Genomic DNA, 19,437 nt, shown 5'->3' on the forward strand with positions numbered 1-19,437 from the left:
AAGACAGGGGCTGTAAGAAATGGACCGCATTAATAGTCTTCAGTTAATGACTCTTTGCCCTGTCACTTTGTAGTGCTTTTCCAGTCTAACTCTAGGTTTGGCCCTGTGATTTGCTTTGGCTGCTAGGACAGTAGTAAACTTGATACAAGCAGAGGTGTGAAAAAGAGACTGCCTGTTTTACTCTTTTCCATTACAGGGTAGCCTGCTGGGAGAACATACGAGACGTGTAGAAGAGCCAAGTTGTCCTGATGTCCTGACTGAGGCCACAGAAGACCAGTCATCCCCTAACCAACCTAACAACTATACCTTACAGATGTATGAATGAGCCCAGGGAAGATCAGCCAGGTCCAGCCCAGATCAGCAAAACTACCTAGTCAACTCTGAAACTTACATGAAATAACAAACGGTTGCTGTTTGAAGCCTCTAAGTTTAATGTAACTTATTATACAGCAATAGCTGGCTGATGCAGGAACCATGGGAGCTCTTGTCCTTTAATATTGAAGCAGCTGATATTCAAAGGCAAGGGAGAGGTATGGTGTGATGGCTCATGCCTACAATCCCAGCACTTTGGGAGGCTGTGTTAGGATGATTGCTTGAGCCCAGAAGTTGGAGACCAGCCTAGGCAACATAGTAAGACCCTGTCTCTACAAAAAATTTAAAAATTAGCTGGGCATGGTGGTAAGCCCATGTGGTTCTGCCTACTTAGGAGGCTGAGGTGGGAGGATTGCTTGAGCTCAGGAGGTTAAGGCTGCAGTGAACCATGATCTCACCACTGTACTCTAGCCTGGGTGACAGAGCGAGACCCTGCCTAAAAAATAATAAAAAATAAAAAATAAACAACAAAGGCAAAGCCGAGAAAGTCATGGTCTGCCAGGTTTTATTTGTAGAGTCTGGTGAACTTGAACAAGAGAAAGCTGCAAAAAGTGGTTTGGAGACCATGGCAGGGCCATGGAGAAGGGCTAATAGAAGCCAAGGGTGGCCAGACCCTCAGGGAGCCCTTTTGGTGGAGAGCAGACACCTGAGGCAGGAGGTGGCAGCGGCCAAGTCCAGGCAGGCAGCAGCAGGGCTGCAACTGAGAGCTGAGGCTGGAGAGGTAGCGCTCGCCCTAACCTGACCCTGCAGGTCTCAAGCCCTGGGGTCATATACTCGCCCCATGAAGACAGGGAACTTGTGCTGCTGGTCCCAGAGGAGGAACAGGAAGGGCTGCTGCACTTCAAAGATGAGCAGGGCGCGGGCCACAGAGATGGCAGAGGCTGCAGCCGCCTCCACCCCAGTCTCCGTCAGTTCCAGCACTGCCTGGTGCTGCATCGCAGAAACCTGAAGATCTGGGTCCTCTGTCAGCCCACACAGGTTGAGGTCATAAGAAAAGTCGAAGAATTCTAGGGCAAAACCAGAGAAAAACAGAGTCAGAGGTCAGCATGAAACCCTCAGCTGATGGAGACCTTTGTCCTGAATTCTCTGGGTTCATCCTGGGTCCCAGTGCTCTCTTCCTTTTTCCTTGTTTGCCAGATTACATACTCTACCCTCTGGTCCAGTTCATGGGATCCTCTATTAGTGGGCCCAACACTGCCACTCTCTCTCAAGGTGAGAGGCCTTGCCCCCCATCCCCAAAACAACCCTGAAAAATGATGTCATTGTCTCCTTGTCTCCCAGGACCTTGGAAGTGAGGTAACAGATCAGAGATAGGTCATATATGAAAAAATGAGGTTATATGCAATGCTATGATGCTGTGAAATAATGGGAAAATATGCTATAGGAGCATCTTTAGCTCCAAATATTAGGCCATCTAATATTTGGTCTCAGATCCCAGTTCCTGACACAGAGTTACTAGATCCCTTGGAATTTCCTGGGTCATAGGAATGCCTTTTGTGCTAATGAGGCTACTCCTGCTGGCTCCTGGATGGGGGCTGGTCACTAGGAAGACTAAGTGTGATTAGAGCTTGGAACTTTCAGCCCCTCTGTCCATCCTCTGGGGAGAAGAGAGGAGCTGGAGATTGGGTAATAATCAATCATGCCTACATGATGAAGCCTCCTAAAGTACAGGGTTCTGAGAGCTTCTGGTTGGTGAACACATACATGTGTCAGGAAGGTAGCAAACCAAACTCCACAGGATAGATGCTCCTGGGCCCAGGACCCTTCGAGATTTTGCCCTGTGTATCTCTTCATCCGGCTGTTCATCTGCATCTTTTACTTAATCCCTTATATAATAAACCAGTAAATGTAAGTGTCTCCTGAGTTTTGTCAGCTATTCTAGCAAATGATGAAACCCTTACAGGGAGTCGTGGGAACCTCCAAATTATAGCTGGTTGGTCTGATGCACAGATGACAACCTGGTCTTGTAACTGACATTGGAAACAGGGGGAAATCTGGTGGGGTTGAGCCCTTAAACTGCGTGGGATCTGATGTTACTTCCAGGTAGAGTGTTAGAATTGGATTCAATTGTAGGACACCTAGTTGGTGTTCCCAGAGAACTGGAGAACTGCTTAGAAAACACTCCCACACCTATTTGGTGGCCAGCAGTGTTGAATGAAAATAAAAAAGAGGTTTTCTTCCTATACAGATGGCATATACAAGGAAATGGCATCATGCATTAGGTAGTCAAGTTCTCTAACAAGAAATGAAGTAACAGGGTTGGACATGAGATCAAAGGTTAGAAAATGAAGCTGGGCACAGTGGCTCACACCTGTAATCCCAGCACTTTGGGAAGCCAAGGTGGGCAGATCACTTGAGGCCAGGAGTTCAAGACCAGCCTGGCCAGCATGGTGAAACCCCATCTCTACCAAAAATACAAAAAAATTAGCTGGGCGTGGTGGTAGGTGCCTATAATCCCAGCTACTTGGGAGGCTGAGGTAGGAGAATCACTTGAACCCAGGAGGTGGAGGTTGTAGTGAGCCAAGATGATGCCACTATACTCCAGCCTGGGTGACAGAGCGAAGTTCCATTTCAAAAACAAACAAACAAACAAACCAAAAAAACAAAGGTTAGAAAGTGGCGTCTCTGGGCCAGGCGCGGTGGCTCATGCCTGTAATCCCAGCATTTTGGGAGGCCGAGGCGGGTGGATCACGAGGTCAGGAGATCGAGACCATCCTGGTTAACATGGTGAAACCCCGTCTCTACTAAAAATACAAAAACAAAATTAGCTGGGCGTGGTGGCGGGTGCCTGTAGTCCCAGCTACTCGGGAGGCTGAGGTGGGAAAATGGCATGAACCCAGGAGGCAGATCTTACAGTGAGCAGAGATCGCGCCACTGCACTCCAGCCTGGGTGACAGAGAGAGACTCTGTCTCATAAAAAAAAAAAGAAAAAGAAAAAAGAAAAAAAAAAAAGAAAATGGAGTCTCTGTTGCCTCTCGTAAACTCAGAAGCCTCCAGACCTGCATTTCCAGATAGCTTCTTGCATATCTAATGGTGTGGTTGACTGTTTTGAAACATGTCTGGGGAAGAAGCATCCATAATTCACCTTGGTGAATTATCTGTACCACTGTTCCACTGCCTGTGTCACAAGGAACCATAGGAAAAAACTCAGGAAAGCTGGAGACCTGGATCAGTATTCTAGTTTGCCTCTGACTAGCTCAAGGGTAAATCATGGAATCTTTGGGTAAGTCACATAAAACTTCTGGGCCTTCATTTCCACAATGATCCAATGGGATAATAGCACCTACCCTTCTAACTTGCAGGGTTGCAGAACAAACTGAGATTATGGATGTAAAAAATACTCTAGAGAATGCTAACTACATCTTAGGGATCCCCCCTTTCTCCTCTGATGGCCTGGGAGTAACCCCAAGCTGCCAGAGCTCACCCAGTTTCTCCATGATTGACAGCATATCCTGGTTGGTCGTCACTTTGATGCGGGGCAGTACTAGGAGAGTGGGCTGGAACTTGGACATCTCCAGCTTCTTCATGATGGCCTTGAAAACAGAAGGGCTGAGAGCCTGTTCTATGTCTTCAAGACGATGTTTCAGGTTCTGGGGTACCAGGATCACCAAACTCAGATTATGGGAGAGCTGCAGTTGCCCCACCTAGAAAATAAGAGATGCACCTTAACAGTCTTCCTACCGCAGCTCTCTCCTGGCCCTACCCTCTGTGTCACAAGGCTGTCCTGCAGTCCGCTGCCACAGTCTGTATTTCAACAAGCAGCAGTCAGACCTAGGCTTCCAGGCTTTACCACGAAATGGGGACACCAGCTGGGTGAACAGTGCTGATCTAACTCTGTGCTGGGGAGAGGGAGAGGAAGAAGCATGAGATTCTGATTATACCCTGACTCTACCACTGACGAGCTATGTAATATGGGTAAGTGATTTGATTTCTCTGAGCCCTATTCCCTTCCTGCCAAATGTGTTGTGCATGTAGTATATTGCATGCACACTGAACCACCCGAGTTATCAGGTCAGCCTCTTTAAAACTACTGATGGCTCTTCACTGCCTATGAGATTAGGTACAAATATCAGTATGGCATTCAAGATTGTTCACAGGCTGGTCTTAGCCTACCTTTCCACTTTGCTATTAAAAGGACTTTCAACCATGCACAGTGGCTCATGCCTGTAATTGCAGCACTTTGGGAGGCCGAGGCAGGTGGATCACGAGGTCAAGAGATCGAGACCATCCTGGCCACCATGATGAAACCCCATCTCTACTAAAAATACAAAAATTAGCTGGGCATGATGGCGCGTGCCTGTAGTCCCAGCTACTCAGGAGGCTGAGGCAGAAGAATCGCTTGAACCCGGGAGGTGGAGGTTGCAGTGAGCCGAGATCGCGCCACTGCACTCCAGCCTGGCGACAAAGTGAGACTCCATCTCAAAAAAAAAAAAAAGAAGGACTTTCAACTGGTGACCAGACAAAGGTTGTAAGAAGTGCAGGGCCCATGGGTTTAATACAGGGGTTGTCAACTCAGAGTGCATTTGCCTCTCAGTGGACATTTGGTAATTTCTGGAGACATTTTGGTTGTCATAGCTGGCAGTGGGCAGGGAGGACGTGCACACAGTGCTACTGGCTTCTAGTGAGTAGAAGCTAAGGATGATGCTAAATTCTACAATGCACAGGACAAAGAATTATCTGACCCAATATGTCAATAGTGCCAAGGCTGAGAAACCCTAGTCTAATAGGATATGAGACTGTCATTAAATGGTATTATGATTGAGGCTGAAAGAACAAAAAGAATCTAGAAGAATGCAGAATTCAACTGGGCAATAAAGAAGTTAACTGAAAGCAATCAGTTGTTGGAACCTGAATAGCCCAGAAAAAGTAGGTTGTAAGCCAATTTCGGCTGAAGAGGATGGACATGGGGTCCCTGTTGACACAGGACTCAAGTTGGATATACTCATTTGAGTAGCATGTGCCCTTCAGGTCCTATGTGTGAACCTTGAATCTCTGAACAAAAATGTATCATGCTGTGGTCCTGAATTTTCAAGCCAGTAACCTCGGTGTACCTGAGCTGGTAAATCTCACCCCCTTCCTTGGGTAAATATCCTTAAGTGCCAGGAAGATTTAGAATTTAGTATGGGAATGACAAAAGAAAGCAACTTCATCATGCTAAAACCAGGTGTTAAGTTCAGGGTGACCTGTATGTTTGTTATTTAAAATAGTGATTGTAAGTTTTAAGAGCATCTGACATGCTAGTTTTATGCTTTTAAGCAAAGTTGTAGGATAATTTCATTAAGTGTGAGAATGATATTGGAATGTTGGCTAGAAGTTAAATCACTCTTCAAATTTAATTTTCAGTTTACAAGTGAGCCTTAGGTGCTAGGATGATATGGCCAAGCACAGTTGTAATTATGACCTGTCAGGTATTAGATGTGTTTAAAAAGGATATCAGCTGGGTGAGGTGGCTCATGCCTGTAATCTCAGCTACTTAAGAGGCTAAGGTGGGAGGACTGCTTCATCCCAAGGAGCTTGGGTTACATAAGCTATGATTGTGTCACTGTACTCCAGACTGGGTGATAAAGACCCTGTCTGGTAAAACTACAAAAATAAATAAAAGAAAACAGAAAATTGGGCATATTAAATTTGTAAAGGGAGCTTAAAATGCTTATGGGAATATTAATTATGTTTGTAGACAGAACAAATGGTTTAAAGGAGTTTAATCTATTCAATATGGCAATTAATTCAAGAACAAATGAGAGTTAGTATTTTTATTAAGAAACACTATTCTTTTATAAAATTTTATTTAAAAACCCTATTCTTTTGTTTTTTGTTTTTTAAGACAAGGTCTCACTCTGGCCCTCAGGCTGAAGTGCAGTGTCACGATCTCGGCTCACTGCAACCTCCGCCTCCCGGGTTCAAGTGATTTTCCTGTCCCAGCCTCCCAAGTAGCTGGGATTACAGGCGTGTACCACCACACCCGGCTTATTTTTTGTATTTTTAGTGGAGACAGGGTTTCACCATGTTGGCCAGGCTGGTCTCGAACTCCTGATCTCAGGTGATCTACCCACCTCGGCCTCCCAAAGTGCTGGGATTATAGGCATGAGCCACTGCACCTGGCCTATTCTTTGTCTGTGTTTTGAGACAGTCTCACTGTGTTGCCCAGGTTGGAGTGCAGTGGCGTGATCTTGGCTCACTGCAACCTCTGCCTCCCAGGTTCAAGCGATTCTGTGCCTTAGCCTCCTGAGTAGCTGGGACTACAGACATGCGCCACCATGCCTAGTTAATTTTTGTATTTTTAGTAGAGATAGAGTTCCACCATGTCAGCCAGGCTGGTCTCAAACTCTTAGCTTCAAGTGATCCGCCTGCCTCAGCCTCCTAAAGTGCTGGGATTACAGACATGAGCCACCATGCCCAGCCAAATCACCTACTCTTTTTTTTTTTTGAGACAAAGAGACAAAGTCTCGCTCTGTTGCCCAGGCTGGAGTGCAGTGGCATGATCTCGGCTCACTGCAAGCTTCACCTCCCGGGTTCACACCATTCTCCTGCCTCAGCCTCCCGAGTAGCTGGAACTACAGGCGCCCGCCACCACGCCCATCTAATTTTTTTTTTTTTTTTTGTATTTTAGTAGAGACAGGGTTTCACCGTGTTAGCCAGGATGGTCTTGATCTTCTGACCTCGTGATCCAACCATCTCGGCCTCCCAAAGTGCTGGGATTACAGGCGTGAGCCACCACGCCCAGCCCACCCTACTCTTAATGTAGGAAGTTCAGCTTAAAATTAAAAGGCATAAGTAAAATTTTAATTTTGCATTTGTCAATACATTAAATTAATTATCTGTTTTAAACCCAAGGAACTCTAAATAGTGGTTTTTGTGCACAAAAGTACTCCTCCTTTGGCTTAAAAAAAAAAACTCAGGCTGTGTACTGTGGCTCATGCCTGTAATGCCAACATTTTAGAAGGCCGAAGTGGGCCGATCACTTGAAGTCAGGAGTTCATGACCAGCCTGGCCAACATGGTGAAACCCCGTCTCTACTAAAAATACAAAAATTAGCTGGGAGTGGTGGCAGGTGCCTATAATTCCAGCTACTGGGGAAGCTAAGGCGGGAGAATCGCTTGAACCTGGGAGGCAGAGGTTGCAGAGAGCTGGGATTGTGCGCTGCACTCTAGCCTGGGTAACAGAATAAGACTTTGTCTCAAAAGAAAAACAAACAAACAGACAAAACTCATATTGGCTTGGGGAGATAGAAATTACTCTTCATATTATACCTCCTTTGTATTTGAATATTTATTAACGATATTATATGTCCAGAATGCTTACCTCAACCTATCACCTCACCTCAATGGCTACAACAGTCTATCCTAAGGGATTTTTACAATGATTTTTGGTTTAGAGTTTTGTGTGAGACTTTAATAACCTTTCTACAGAGGAAATACTGGTTCTTATAATTCAAATAGTTACATTTAAACCTAACTTGTTAAGTTCTTAATTCCTACTTTCTACCTAACATCTATGGCTTTGATTAAATAGCTATTCCAATTGATTTGAAAAAATCTCGTATTTATACCTCCCTCCACATATCTTGAATTTGAACAATGCCCTGGACCTGTCACATATATTCACTCTTCTGTGCCTTATATGCGCTGTCCTGGTTCTGCTAAATGAGTCATGAATGGTCAAATACATTAGATAGGGATGGATAGATGGGTGGATAAGTACATGAGTGGATAAATAAGTGAGCAAAGAATAGTCAAAAATAGCCTCCTCAGCCGGGCGCTGTGGCTCATGCCTGTAATGCCAGCACTTTGGGAGGCTGAAGGTGTGGATCACTGAGGTCAGGAGTCACTTGAGGACCAGCTTGGCTAACATGGTGAAACCCCATCTCTACTAAAAATACAAAAATTAGCCAAGTGTGGTGGCGGGCACCTGTAGTCCCAGCTACTTGGGAGGCTGAGGCATGAGAACTGCTTGAACCCGGGAGGCGGAGATTGCAGCGAGCCGAGATCGTGCCAAGGTACTCCAGCTTGAGCAACCAAGTTAGACCCTGTCTCGAAAAAAAAACCTCCTCTCTGAAGTCTTCCAGCCACTTTTACTAAGTGAGTAGCTCCCTTTGGCACCCTCTATTTCATTAATTCATTTATTCAACAAACATTGAATGAGCACCTATGATAGGTGGCATTGTTCTAGGCACTACAGATACAGAAGGAAACAAGACAGTTCCTGTATTCAAGTAGATAGACAATATCTTAGGGAGACAGACAATATCCTAATCAAATAAGCAAATAAATGACATACTTTCAGATGATGATGAATGTCATGAATACAATAGAACAGCAGCGATATTACAGGGTGAGGAGGAGGCTACTTTAAGGGGTGAAGACCTCTCCACCAAGGTGACATCTGAGCTGACACCCAAATGACCAGAAGGAACAAGCTATGTGAGGATCTGAGTGAAGAGGGATCCAGGCAGAAAGAAAAGCTAAGGAAAGCTCCCAATGCGGAACCAAGCCTAGCATGTTCCAAGAACAGAGCCTTGGTTTCTTAGCCAGGTACTGAGACATCGTGACAGGTCTGTGTTTTGCCATGCTAAAAAGGTGGAAATATCTGGTAACTGAGCATGAGATAGCTTACCAATTGGAATCCTCTGGGCTCCATATTCTGTCTTCTCTCGCTCCCTACTCACCAAACTAAATTGTTCAATTTCTGCTAATGCACTTAAGTCATTGAACTCATGTGCACACACGCACTTACCACATATATGCATATACAACGATATACTGATATACGTGTACACATGTGTATGTATGCTGTACACAGGTATACACATACACACATACACACAGGACTTGCTAAGCACCAGGGTCTTCTGATGAGTTGACTGGAAAAAGAAACAGATGTGTAGAATAGGAACACAACTCACATTTTGCCATTCAATGTAGCAGAGATGCATGAAGAAACTTGAGAATCCTGTTTCCAGCCTAAAATATACAATGCCTGCCTTGGCCAAGGCTAGAGAAAGGAGAAGGAGAAAAGATAGGGTGGAAATACAGATGGAAGGAGTAGAAATGATGGATTTGTAAGCATGTACCCCAAAATGATGGGATGACAGCAGAAAAAAAAGTCAGGAGACTCAAGTGGGTTTCAAACAGGAGAAGGAAAGGTTAAGAACTTACCTTGGCCTTCAAAGTTTGGTCAATGAAATGGGCCACAGGGTACTTCTTGCTATTCATCATGGGCACTTTTATAACCGAGTTTTTGAAGTGAAAAGTGTCCATTCTGGTTTTCTTGGGATCGAATGTTGTCTTCCACTTGGCTAGAGGGAAGAGGTGGGAGAGGTGCTCTAATGCACGTAGGAAAAGGATGAAGAGGAGACAAAAGCCTTGTGAGCAAAGGGTGGGGCAGGGACATTGAGATCTGATTGTAGAACTTGGGGTTAGGTGGGCTTTGAAGCCAGGAGGGGAAGAAGGATCCAGAATGGGAAGACCAACTGGCTAAGGGCCCCCTTACCACTCAGGTAGATGGCATTGAGGAGGACAAGGCGGGTATCGGAGGGCAGGCTGTCTAGCAGCCGGCTGATCTTGTTGTTGGTGTTCTTGGCCACCCAGGTGTTGATGAGCTCCAGGTTGGCGTCACTGTCGTTGCTCAGGACTCTGGGACTGCTGCGGTACAGGGTCCGCGAGGCATTCACAAAGGTGTCCCTTATGGCCAGGTCTGGGGGTATGTGGAGAAAGGGAGGCATGAGTCCCCTGAACACATCGTTCCTCTCCATGAGCAAGATTTGAGAGTGAGCATGCTTCCTATGGCTCTATCTGCTCACTCTAGTGAACACGGCATGGTGGAGCGGTCCAGCCCACTCCTCTTACAGATGCGGCAAATGAGGCCCAAGAAGGCAAACTCAGAACCAGGAATCAGAGAAGTAGCCCTAAGCCTCTGCTGCCTCAGCTTGCTATGTTACTGTGGCTCTGCAAGATAATCTTTTTGAGATATTAAATTCCATTTGCCTATATTTTTCCTCTTTTCTGCCCTTAATTTGGCATGGCATATTCTGCTTCCTGGCTTCGGTGGAAGTTTGTGACAAAACTTTCTGGCTTTTGCTCTCCAAAAGCCTTCAGTCCGCTGGAAAAAAAAAAAAAAAAAAAGCACTCAAAAGATAATTTTTCTAGGACTAAGTAGATTAAAGATACTTTCCGAGCTGGGCATGGTGGCTCACGCCTGTAATCTCAGCACTTTGGGAGACCAAGGTGGGAGGATCACTTGAGGCCACGAGTTCAAGACCAGCCTGGCCAACATGGCGAAACTTCGTCTCTACTAAAAATACAGAAATTAGCTGGGCATGTGGTCGTGGGCACCTGTAATCCCAGCTATTCGGGAGGCTGAGGCAGGAGAATCACTTGAATCTGGGAGACGGAGGTTGCAGTGAGCTGAGATGGCGCCACCGCATTCCAGCCTGGGCGACAGAGTGAGATTCTGTCTCAAAAAAAAAAAGAGAGATTTTCCCAGGCTTTGCTGGCGCCTACGTACAACATAAGACCAAGAACCTTGCTTGGCACAGCTCCAGGGTACAGCTCGATGGGGAGAGAAGCCCTAACATATTGAATGCTGTTACATTTTTCACCAACCTAGCAAGACAGCGGGATAAAGCTGACTTACAGCTTTGTAAGTAATAAATAAATGCAACATTTCTTGAACACCTCTGAGCCATGTTTTTCCCACATCTAAAAGAGGGTGTTTTTTAGATGATGGGGTGATAGGTGAGTTTTTTTTTAATTTTTAATTTTTATTTTTTTAGAGACAAAGGTCCTACTCTGTCACCCAGGCTGGAGTACAGCGGCATAAACATAGCTCATTCTAACTTTGAATTCCTTGGTTCAAGCAATCCTCCTGTCTCAGTCCTTCACAGCTGGAACTACAGGCATGCACCACACCTGGCCAATTTTTAAAATTTTTTGTAGAGATGAGATCTCTCTATGTTGCCCAGAGGCTAGTCTCAAAATTCTAGCCTCAAGCAATCCTCCTACCTCAGCCTCTCAGTGTTGGAATTACAGGCACAGTGCGCCAGACCTGAGTATTGTTTTTATAGCTTTAAAAAAAAAACAGCTTGAAAAAAAGTTTTCCTTTTTTTCAAAAAGGGAGGTGGGTAGATTAGTGTAATGGTTATCAAACATTTTAAAGCAGCAGAACTACTTTCAAACAAAGGCATGTCTGAAGCCCACAGCATAAAATGGGCCGTGGATGAGGCTGGGTGGGGAGCTCAGAGCCCAGCTGGTCCTCTCACAGGAAGTAGCGAACCCTTCCCCACCGCTGAGGCTCCCCACACCCCACTCCCACGGTGACTCCAGAAACAGCTTTGCAAAGCCCTAGGGCTCTGAGGAACAAAGTCGGAAAACAACTACATTAGATCGTTTTGTAAGTTTATTATTACTATTATCACTATTACCTACTTAATAACGTAATACATGTAAAATGATAACAAAGTCACATAACACAAAAATAAAAAGAATGAGAGTCCCAAGACTCCTTTGACCCAAAAATTAGCAAAACAGTTTTTTGTCTCTTTTATGTCTATAGCTCGCTAGCCCTCTAGCCCTATCTATTAATGAATGCATATGGGTATTCTTATTCTTTTTTTTTTTTTTTTTTTTGAGACAGAGTCTCGGTCCGTCGCCCAGGCTGGTATGCAGTGGTGTGATCTCGGCTGACTGCAACCTCTGCCTCCCGGGTTCAAGTTATTATCCTGCTGGGACTACAGGAACGTGCCACCACACCTGGCTAATTTTTGTATTTTTAGCAGAGACAGGGTTTCCTCATGTTGGCCAGGCTGGTTTTGAACTCCTGACCTCCAGTGATCAGCCCACCTCAGCCTCCCAAAGTGCTGGGATTACAGGCAGGAGACACCGCACCTGGCCTGCCTACCCCATATTTTCTTTTTTTTTTTTTGAGACGGAGTCTTGCTCTGTCGCTCAGGCTATAGTGCAGTGGCGCAATCTTGGCTCACTGCAACCTCACCTCCTGGGTTCAAGTGATTCTCCTGCTTCAGCCTCCCGAGTAGCTGGGATTATAGGCGCACACTACCACACCTGGGTAATTTTTTGTATTTTCAGTAGATATGCGGTTTCACTATGTTGGTCAGACTGGTCTCGACCTCCTGACCTCATGAATCGCCTGCCCCGGCCTGCCAAAGTGAGCCACTGCACCTGGCCTTTTCTTTACTTTTCTTCCTTTCTTTCCTTTTCTTTCTCTTCCTTCGTTTTCCTTCCTCCCTACCTCCCTGCTTTCTTTCTTTTCTTCCTTTTCCCATTCCTTCCTTCCTTCCCTCCCTTCCTCCCTCCCTCCTTCCCTCCCTCCCTCCCTCCCTGCTTCCCTCCCTCCCTCCCTCCTTCCTTCCTTCCTTTTCTTCTTGATGGGCTGGAGTGAAGTGGCATGATCTTGGCTCACTGCAACCTTTACTCTCCTGGGTTCAAGCAATTCTCCTGCCTCAGCCTCCTGAGTAGCTGGGATTATAGGCGCCCGCTACCATGCCGGGCTAATTTTTGTATTTTTGGTATAGACAGGGTTTTGCCATGTTGGCCAGGCTGGTCTTGAACTCCTGACCTCAGGTGATCCACCTATCTCGGCCTCCCAAAGTGCTGGGATTACAGGTATGAGCCACCACGCCTAGCCCTACCCCCAACATTTTTTTTTTTTTTTTTAAATAGAGATGGGGTTTCGCCATGTTGCCCAGGCTGGTCTTGAAGGCCTTGGCCTCCCAAAGTATTAGCATTACAGACGTGAGCCACCATACCTGCCTGGTTATTTTTATTCTAAAGCAGTTGATAAATGCCAGAGACTTGCCTAAGGTCTCACTAGAAGAACAATCCAGTTCCTGCAGTGACCTGATGCTCCTGCCAAGGTCTTCACTTGCTCCGCAGTCCATCCCTGATACTGTAGCTCCAACATTCCCTCTGTCCTTTCTTTTCCCAGTGCTGGGTTCCCCTTCAGAGTCCTCTCAGGACCCTCCTCTGCAGACACTGCCCCTTCCTGGGCACTCACCTGGGCTGTGGAAGATCTGAGAGACTGAGGTGACACCTTTGGTCGTGAAGCCCTTCAGAGCCTGGTGGACACAGGCGAAGTCCTTGGGGTAGGAGAGGACGTTTTCCAGGTTTGTTTTGGTGTTCTCCCCAGCCCCTGCAACAAAGGGCAGACATGAAAGATACTTGCAGGATGAGTCGGGGGGCCTTCCTTGGGAATGAGGGTTGGGGACCAGGCTGGAATGGAGGGTATTCCCTGCTTCGGAGGGGTCACAGATCATCTGAGTTGGAAGTGTTCTCTCTCTCTTTCTCTCTCTTTTTTTTTTTTGAGACAGTCTTGCTCTGTTGCCCAGGCTGGAATGCAGTGGTGCAATCTCAGCTCACTTGAATCTCCAGGTTCAAGCAATCCTCCCGCCTCTGCCTCCCAAGTAGCTGGGACAATAGGCATGCGCCACCATGCCTGGCTAATTTTTGTATTTTTAGTAGAGATGGGATTTCAACATGTTGGCCAGGCTGGTCTCAAACTCCTGCCTTGGCCTCCCAAAGTGCCGGGATTACAGGTGTGAGTCACCGTGCCCAGCCAAGAAAGATTCTGTAGCCTTTTTAGAATTCTCTCTGGGGAGTAATAGCTCTCTCCCCACTGCTTGTAGTAATTTGTTTGTTCATTTTCTAGGGTAATTACCCAAATAGGACTTGACAGTAATCCCTCAAGATGGCAGAGGATTTACATTTTTTTGACCTCTCACTAAGTCAGACGCTAGGCTATCTGCTTCTTTTTTCTTTTTTTTGAAACAGACTCTCACTCAGTCTTCCCAGGCTGGACTGCAGTGGTGTGATTTCAGCTCACTGCAACCTCCACCTCTCGGGTTCAAGCGATTCTCCTGCCTCAGCCTCCTGAATAGCTGGGGTTACAGGTGTCCGCCACAACACCTGGCTAATTTTTTTTGTATTTTTAGTAGAGATGGGGTTTCACCATGTGAGTCAGGCTGGTCTCGAACTCCTGACCTCATGATCCGCCCACCTCAGCCTACCAAAGTGCTGGGATTACAGGTGTGAGCCACCGCGCCCGGCCCAGCTTTCTGGTTATTAATCTTTTGAGGTAGATAGCATCATCACTATTTTACACAGGAGGACTCAAGGCTCAGAGAGGTTAAAGTGAATTGCCCAAGGTCACAGAGCTAGAATGCAGTACTAACCACATCTACTCTAGGTCTATCTCTGATGATTTTTTTTTTTTTTTTTTTTTTCTGAGACAGAGTCTCGCTCTGTCACCCAGACTGTAGTGCAGTGGTTCGGTCTCGGCTCACTGCAACCTCTGCCTCCTAGGTTCAAGCAATTCTCCTGCCTCAGCTGCCCAAGTAGCTGGGATTATAGGCATGCACCACCACTCCCGGATAATTTTTGTATTTTTAGTAGAGACAGGGTTTCACCATGTTGGCCAGGCCGGTCTTGAACTCCTGACCTCAGGTTATCCACCCGCCTTGGCCTTCCAAGATGCTAGGATTACAGGCGTGAGCCACTGTGCTTGATTTCATCTTTCTTATCACCTCTCCTTGCCATGAAACATGGTTAGTGGCTGGGACCTTGTTTTATATGTTCTTGTATAGTCACAGGGTTTTACAAGCAATAGGGTTGCCTATTAAATCATTGTTAAATGATAGAATGTTCAAGAATGAAAAGATACTTCCCTCTACACCCCCAATGTATAGCCCATTTTTACAGCTTCTTCCCAGAGACATGGCTCTGTAAGTGTCTGGGTTGGTGACCCTTATGGGAGTGTCCAACAAATGACCTGGAGAGAATGCAGTCAGGGTCTTACCGAGCAGGACCTGGGTGAGGAGGCTGGCAATGCTGAATGGGGAAAAGGCCATGTTGGTCTCTGCCTTCTTCATTGCTGAGAAGGCGTGGTAGAGCTTCAGGGAGAAATCTACCAAAGCGTCCCCCAACATGGCCTCTGTTGAATGACTGTCCAAGTCAGAGCAGAGAGTAACAGGTCCTGGGCAGAAGGGACCAGTAGTGGGCTGAGTAGGAGAATCTGTAGGGAGCTGGGTAGTTGGTTGGATGGGCTGGATGGTGGGTTGGGCGGTGGGTTGGGTGGTGGGTTGGGTGGTGGGTTGGGTGGTGGGTTCATCAGTGGTATTAGCTGTTATTTTGGTGGATGAATTGGTTGTTGAGTTGGTTGTTGGCAAGCTGGTAGCCTCCAGGATGGATTCAATGAATAGCATCTTGGAGTTATTTGCCACTGCGATCTTCCCTTCGCTTCCCTCTTGCAAACTCTCTGGATCCCAGGAGCTGGAGCTGGTAGCATTTGGATTTGAGGAGGCTCTATCCTGTGGTTCAAGAAACTGAGTTTCATTTTTTTCTTACTACGAGGCACAGTCCTCTAAAATAGTCAAAGCAGTTAGAGAAGGTGTGGATGTGGAAAATGTCCTGTACAAGAGAGTAATTTCTGACAGTGTGGCGGATGAGGAACCTGTCTTGGAACCACCACCACTAATTCCTCAGAGAAGGGGAGATACAGGGTGAGGGTGGGGGTGCACAGGAATGTGCTCTGCAGAAGATGAGGGATAGTCAGGGACTCTGTAATCTCTGACCAATTACTGCCCTGTAGGAAGTTGTTTTCCAAACAGTGAAATTGAGTGTTAATTGCCATTTATCTATGTTCTTGCAATTTCCTGTAAATATCTACCTGTTTGACTCACTTGCTTGGCTAGTACAGACATTTCAACTTGTGCTCCTGGATTTAGAACAGTAAATTTTCAAACTATGGGTTGCAACCCATTAGTGGGGGTGGAAAAACAATACACATTAGGAAGGAAACAAAGAAAGGGAAGGAGGGAAGAAGGGAGGCAGGAAGGGAGGGAGCGATAAGTAGTATAGGCCAGCGGCTCTGAAACAATTTTGACTCCCCGGGGATATTTAGCAATGTCTAGAGACAGTTTTGGTTGTCATAGGGAGACAGCAGGGAAGATGCTACCACAATCTAGTGCATGCAGGCTAGAGATACTGCAAAACACCCTAAGATGCACAGGGTAGCTCCTCAGCAATGAATTATCCAGCCCCAGTGTCAACAGATCCTCCACTGAGAAACCATGCATTAGCCCCATTTCACAGGTAGAGAAACTGATGCTGACACATATTAGCTAGTACAGGGTCTCACAGAAATGGGAGAAACAGCTAGGGGTCAAAACAAGGTCTCTGAGTCCAAACTCCCTGCTCATAACTACATCATCTGCTGAGTATGTCATGCCAACTTGCACACGCACACACGCACATACACACACCCCTACCTACCTTTCTCCTGGGATCCCACACTTCTTAGCCTTCTTTCTAGTCCACGACCTCCCAGACCACTGGGACCTTTCACTGCTATTGACTCCCACCCAGACCCAGGTATGTTTGCTACCATTCTTCCCTGTCTTCACAGGCCCTAGCCTGGGACCACCGCCTGTCACAGCAGCCAAACCTCTCCCCCCCACAGCTCTTTTCTACAGCAAACTCTTGCTTTGGTATCACAAAATGCTTCCCATATCCTTGCCCTATGTGGTCCTCCTGCCAAGCCTGTTTAGTGGACAGGGTGGGATCTGTTTATTCCACATTTTATAAATCAAGAGGAGTAGGCTGAGAAAAGTGACTTCCTCAGGACCACACAGCGCAGCTCCTACATGGCCCGCCAAGATTAGAACTTACATCTGTCTGAGTCCTGAGCTCTTTCCACCATCTACGAGTGCGTGAGCAAGGATCACACTCGCTGATCCCAAGAGGAGCTCTCCTGATTCTCCGGGGCCTGAAGGGTTAATCCTCAGCCACCGCCCGCACCCCGCACCATCACCCGTTCCCGTCTCCACCCCCGTCCCCCATCCCACAAGGGACCACATACCCCAGCCAGCAGCAGCAGCAGGAGGGTCAGCAGGGTCAGCCTGGAGGCCATCTGGGCGGCGACGTCAGCGGACCTGTGGAGCCAGCCAGTATCCGAGCCAGCTCCGAGCCTGGGAGCCCAGGGGCCCCCACCCCGCCGGGGGCCCGCCCCCATTCCGTCCCAGGCCCCAGTCCCTCTTAGCGAATTCCCTCCTCCTCCCTCCTGGGGCCACCTTCTCCCTGGCTCCTCCCTCTGTTTTGTTTTCCCCAAACCGCTTCCCTTTCCCGGCACCGGCTGGCCCTTCCTCTCCCCGTGGGCCCGGGTCTCCGTCCATCTGTTCAGTCGGAGGGGAGGTGAGGGGCGGGGGGGTCCTGCTTTAACCAAACAATGAGGCCAGAGGCGTGGGGGAGGGGAGGTCCTGGGGGGCTGAGCACAACAGGCCTGAGGCGGGAGGGGCTGGGGTAGGAGGAGGCAGAAATCCCAGGTGGAAGCAAGCCTGTAGAGACCCCTGAGATCAAGGCGGGCCGGAAGGCGGGGGTGAGGAGACCTGCTCCCTAGACCTCTTCACTCCATGCTTTCCACCCTACTCCCCACCCCTGCCCAGCACCAAACCTACTCCAAACTCCTGGTCACCAGGCAGCTCCAGTGCAGACTGAGTAGAGTCCCCCAGGGTCAGGGAGGGTGGGGTGCGGGGGGAGCGCAGTCTTAGCTATTGGCTGGCCCAAGACACTGCCCAGTTACAAATTAAGGAAGATTGATCGCTGGTGTGAGTTCCTGTAAATCAGGATGGGACGGGATGGGACTGACCGCTTGGTTTTCTTTGTGAGCCAGGCCAGGAATTTAGCCCAAATCCCCTGGTAGGTGGGGTGAACGGGAAGGCTTGGGTGCAGTTATCAGCTTTACCCAACCAAAGCTTCCCCCGCGTCTTCATGAGTAACAATAAAAACAGCATGTACACAAAATGTGCTCCGCAGTTTTTAAAGGAATGAACTTTTTGGAAATTGCTCATCTCCGTTAATCCTCAACGTAACCCTTTGTGCGCCATTGTACCCATTTGATAGTTAAGAAACTGAGCCTTAAAGCAGTGAAATGTCGGGCCCTGATCACTCTCATTTTGAGAAGTATTCCGAAGCCTAATCTCTGCTCCCATCTCCCCTGTGCCCTGTAGGTGTTCTGCTATTTTTGCTCGTAGAGATCCATAATCAGTAGTCCTTTGTATAACAGACGAGGGATATGAGGCACCCAGCTCAGCAAGCATTCACCTTAATTAAAAATTAAAAAAACTAGCCGGGCACGGTGGCTCATGCCTATAATCCCAGCACTTTGGGAGGCCGAAGCAGACGGATCACTTGAGGTCAGGAGTTCGAGACCACCCTGGCCAACATGGGGAAACCCCGTTTCTACTAAAAGTACAAGAATTAGCTGGGCGGCGCAGGTGCGCTCATGTAGTCCCAGCTACTAGGGAGGCTGAAGCACAGAGAATCACTTGAATCTGGGAGGCCGAGATTGCAGTGAGCTGAAATTGCGCCACAGCACTCCAGCCTGGGTGACAGAGCAAGACTGTCTCAAAAAACAAATAAGTAAATAAATAGATATTTAAAAACTTGAAAGCTGGGGTGTATGTGTTTGTGACTAGTGCTCCACAATAGACGTGGCTGGCTGTGTGAGCCAGCAAGTTTCTTTCCCCTGTCCTCTCAGCATTGCCAGATAAAACACAGGAAGTAGACAGGCCTGGTGGTTCATACCTCTAATCCCAGCCCTTTAGGAGACTGAGGCAGGAGGATCCCTTGAGCCCAGGAGTTCGAGGCTGCAGTTAGCATTGATCATGCCACTGCACTCCAGCCTGGGCAGCAGAGTGAGATGCTTGCTGTCTCTTTAAAAAAAAAAAAAAAAAAAAAAAAGCTTACATTGGGATATACCTATGGTAAAAATGCTTACATTGGAATATACTTATGGTAAAAAATTTTGTTGTCGTTGTGTATCTGAAATTCAAATATAATTGACGTTTTGTATTTTTGCTAAATCTGATAACTCTGCCTCCTCTGCAAAACAAAGAGGCTACCTCTGATGACCTAATATAGCTATGATGCTCCATCATCATCTTACTGTAGGCCTATCCTCTAACTGTATTTGGAGCATTCAGGAAAGTTTGTTGCTAGCACCAGAACTGCTACTCTAAGGGACTGACCAAGGACAGAAACAGGAGAATATTTGTGT

General features: G+C 47.1%; 1 protein-coding gene across 1 annotated transcript; it reads right to left on the reverse strand.

Moving 5' to 3' along the window:
• Nucleotides 1–860: 860 nt before the first annotated feature.
• SERPING1 (serpin family G member 1) lies at nt 861–17,874 on the reverse strand. The gene is made up of 8 exons (XM_001092271.5): nt 17,837–17,874; nt 17,242–17,314; nt 15,181–15,691; nt 13,384–13,518; nt 9,862–10,065; nt 9,528–9,667; nt 3,797–4,016; nt 861–1,379 (listed from the first exon to the last, which is right to left on the reverse strand). Exons 2-8 carry the CDS (start codon nt 17,290–17,292, stop codon nt 1,126–1,128), a joined length of 1,515 nt encoding a protein of 504 aa, XP_001092271.4. The 5' UTR covers nt 17,293–17,314; nt 17,837–17,874; the 3' UTR covers nt 861–1,125.
• Nucleotides 17,875–19,437: the final 1,563 nt, after the last annotated feature.

Source organism: Macaca mulatta, chromosome 14 (assembly GCF_049350105.2).
Source record: "Macaca mulatta isolate MMU2019108-1 chromosome 14, T2T-MMU8v2.0, whole genome shotgun sequence".
NCBI lineage: Eukaryota > Metazoa > Chordata > Mammalia > Primates > Cercopithecidae > Macaca > Macaca mulatta.